Source organism: Mus caroli, chromosome 15, assembly GCF_900094665.2.
Source record: "Mus caroli chromosome 15, CAROLI_EIJ_v1.1, whole genome shotgun sequence".
NCBI lineage: Eukaryota > Metazoa > Chordata > Mammalia > Rodentia > Muridae > Mus > Mus caroli.
This window is the reverse complement of record NC_034584.1, coordinates 74270070-74272777: the sequence shown is the minus strand read 5'-3', so window position 1 is coordinate 74272777 and position 2708 is coordinate 74270070. Positions and strand designations below refer to the sequence as shown.

Below are 2708 nucleotides of genomic sequence, written 5' to 3'. Positions count from 1 at the left end.
TTAGGACATTTGGAATCTTGAGCATCTTCAAGTTCTGGGGTTCATTTGCACTCTTCCTGGCAGAGATGGCAGCTTAGGAGTCTTATAATACTTCTGACAGGAAATCTAACTCCTCTNTAAAATCTGGTTTTGCAGCATTCTACCAACTCTCCCTCCAACAGGCAGCAGCAAGAACCTTGGACTGTCTACGCCANACCTTCCGTGCCTACTCAGTCCAACTTAGCAATAGATGTTTTCAGCTCCTACTTCGTTTTTATTAAGTACCAGGAGGGCATGTTTCAGTTAAGGTTCTTGGCTTTATCAAGTTTCTCATACTATCTTACACAAATCAAAAAGAAACTCCTTTAGAAGTGTTTACACATGTGTGGGAGAACAGGAGAAAAGGCTAAATCTATAGGCTGGCTCAACCTCCTAACCTGTCGAGAGGNGGGTGTGTCTACCCTGATTTCAAATGGGTTGCTGCAGAGTCAGTGCTATTTATAGTCATTTTGTGTCACCCTCATTAGGAAGGGCCAACACAGCCAGAGTGCGTCACCAGAATCACACTGATGGAGAGGTAGTAAGAATAGATAAAGAAAGACCTGATGGGAGAACACAATACTAGATGGGCAAATCAGAACCAGAGTTACTGTCAGCCTCTTGTCCTGACGGAAGAAAAAGGACACATAGAAATGACATACCAAATGTCCCTTCCCCCACCCATAGGATGATTACATGGCCATAAATAGCAATCTTAGCAGCAAGGTGGGAAGCCCCACCTCTTTTCTGTGGGTCTTATCTATGTACTCTCTTCCTAGGTAGCACCAATCTCCCCAGGAGTCAAGTGAGGGAGCAGGGCTGGCATGGTCATGTGCCCTCTGGCCTGTGGAGGTACCTATAGTGGCAAGGACAGGGGTCAGGTGGGAGGTTCTGGCCCTGGGTATGTTCCTGCTCTAAGGCAACACCTAAGAAAGGTAAAGCCTGACAAGAAAGCAAATGTGGTCACTGGGTTTCGNCTGGCACTGCCTCCTTTTGCCTTCCCTTGGCCTCCGTGGCTAAAGCAAGGCCACCTTCTACCAGCAATTAAGGGGAAACCAGCATCTTACAGGTGCTGCCTGTGAAGCCCCCACACCTGCCTTGTCTGTGTGACTCTGATGACCACACATAGAAACAAACAGTGAGACACAGGCTCTCCAAATCAGCTTCAGCGTGCTAGCCCTGAGCTCCCACTGACAGCCATAAGGAAGCACCTCATAAGCCTCTGATAAAACAGTTGCAGCCCCCCCTCCAGTGTTGGTCAGTGCCCACGCTCAAAAACCTTAGCTCAGATAAACAGGAGTTGCTTAGGGTAGGGGGAGGAGATAAGCTTGTTTTCCAGGAACCAGGGGCAAAGGCTGATTTGCCAGGGCAGAGGCTCTTTGCCAGCCTCACCCTGGAAACCTAAATACTGTCTCATTCCTCTGCAGAGCTCAGCCTGGAAACATGCAATCACTCTTCTGTGACATCAACTACAGGCAACATCTTCATTAGGCAAATGTACTCTGGGGACAAGAGCCACCGGGGTGACCAAGAAAGAGAAAGACAGAGAAGAGAGCAAACAAGAGGCCAAGGGGCAGAACCGGACATAGCAGACAGAAAAGCAAGAAATCTGGGTCAAAAACAAAACACCCAAAGGCTGAGGCCAGCACTCCACACCCTCTGTTTGTTCCAAAAAAAACCAAAAAANCAAAAAACAAAAAAACTCAGCCTAGAGTAAGGCGGCAAGTGGGGAGCACAGTGCTTGGTTACAAAAATAGGGGTGGGTGGGGAAACCTCAGGGACCTCATTCTCATTAGCATGAAGTGACCAAGACAATTACCAGCAAAACAGGAGGCACCTAGGGACCCTGTGNGGCACCAACCACGTAGCCAAGTGTTTCTAACGGAGAGACTGGGCCTTTACCTGCCCTACGTCTGCAGCAGCACCTCCGGCTCAGACAGTGAGCAGTAGAGGGTATATCCCAACTCNTCTATTTCTTGAGGGGTGAGCTCTGCAAACAGGTTCACCTTGGGGTTCAGGGCACTGGGCAAGACCCCAGCCTCCAAGTAGCTGATGAGTCCCCTCAGGGNCTGTAGAAAGCGGTCAGCCAACATGTCTGGAGACCAGTCAGCCTCCTCCTGGGCCAAGTGGAGGATGACGTTGGTTAGCTGGCTGGCAGTGAGGTGGCCCAGAGCTGGAGTGGANTTGCATATGGCCTTGAGGATCTTGAGGCACAGAGACCGGCAGCCGGAGTCCGCCTGGTCCAAAGCCCGTAAGCGTGCTGTCTCAGCAGGACGAAGGCTCAGCCGCCACAGGTTGTCATACTGAGCTAACCGGTGTGGTCTGGCCACCAAGACAGTGTCACCAAGGGTTACTGATGGCAGGAAGTCAATGACAAGATGTTTGTCCTTCTCATACTGAACTTCTAGTGTCAGGGCCTCTGGGGGTGGCGCTGGTCGGATCACATAGTCTAAGAGGGACCCTATGGCTGGCCAGTTGATGGAGCCTGCCACCACCTTCTCAAAGGTGTCTGCCACTGTCTTTGGGGAGAGGTAGCCACCTACAACACATCGGTCCCAGTAACTGCTACCACGAGGAAAGTACTCTGGGTTCTCACGACGAACCAGGAAGAAACCAGGGACATTCATGATGGTGTCCTCCCCAGGTATGCATGACCACAGGTTCTGCTCCAGCACAAGGGGGACAATGAG

General features: G+C 50.6%; 1 protein-coding gene across 2 annotated transcripts in view; it reads right to left on the bottom strand.

Annotated features, from left to right (window-relative positions):
• Window positions 1–6: 6 nt before the first annotated feature.
• Mief1 (mitochondrial elongation factor 1) overlaps window positions 7–2708 on the bottom strand; it is a 13889-nt gene continuing 11187 nt past the window's right edge. The window contains exon 6 of one of the 2 annotated variants that reach the window (XM_029469897.1): window positions 7–2649. In XM_029469897.1, the coding sequence (XP_029325757.1) occupies window positions 1926–2649 (724 nt within the window). In that variant the 3' untranslated portion in view covers window positions 7–1925. Of the gene's footprint in view, window positions 2674–2708 lie in introns of both variants that reach the window. The other variant, XM_029469896.1, reaches the window with a different exon arrangement.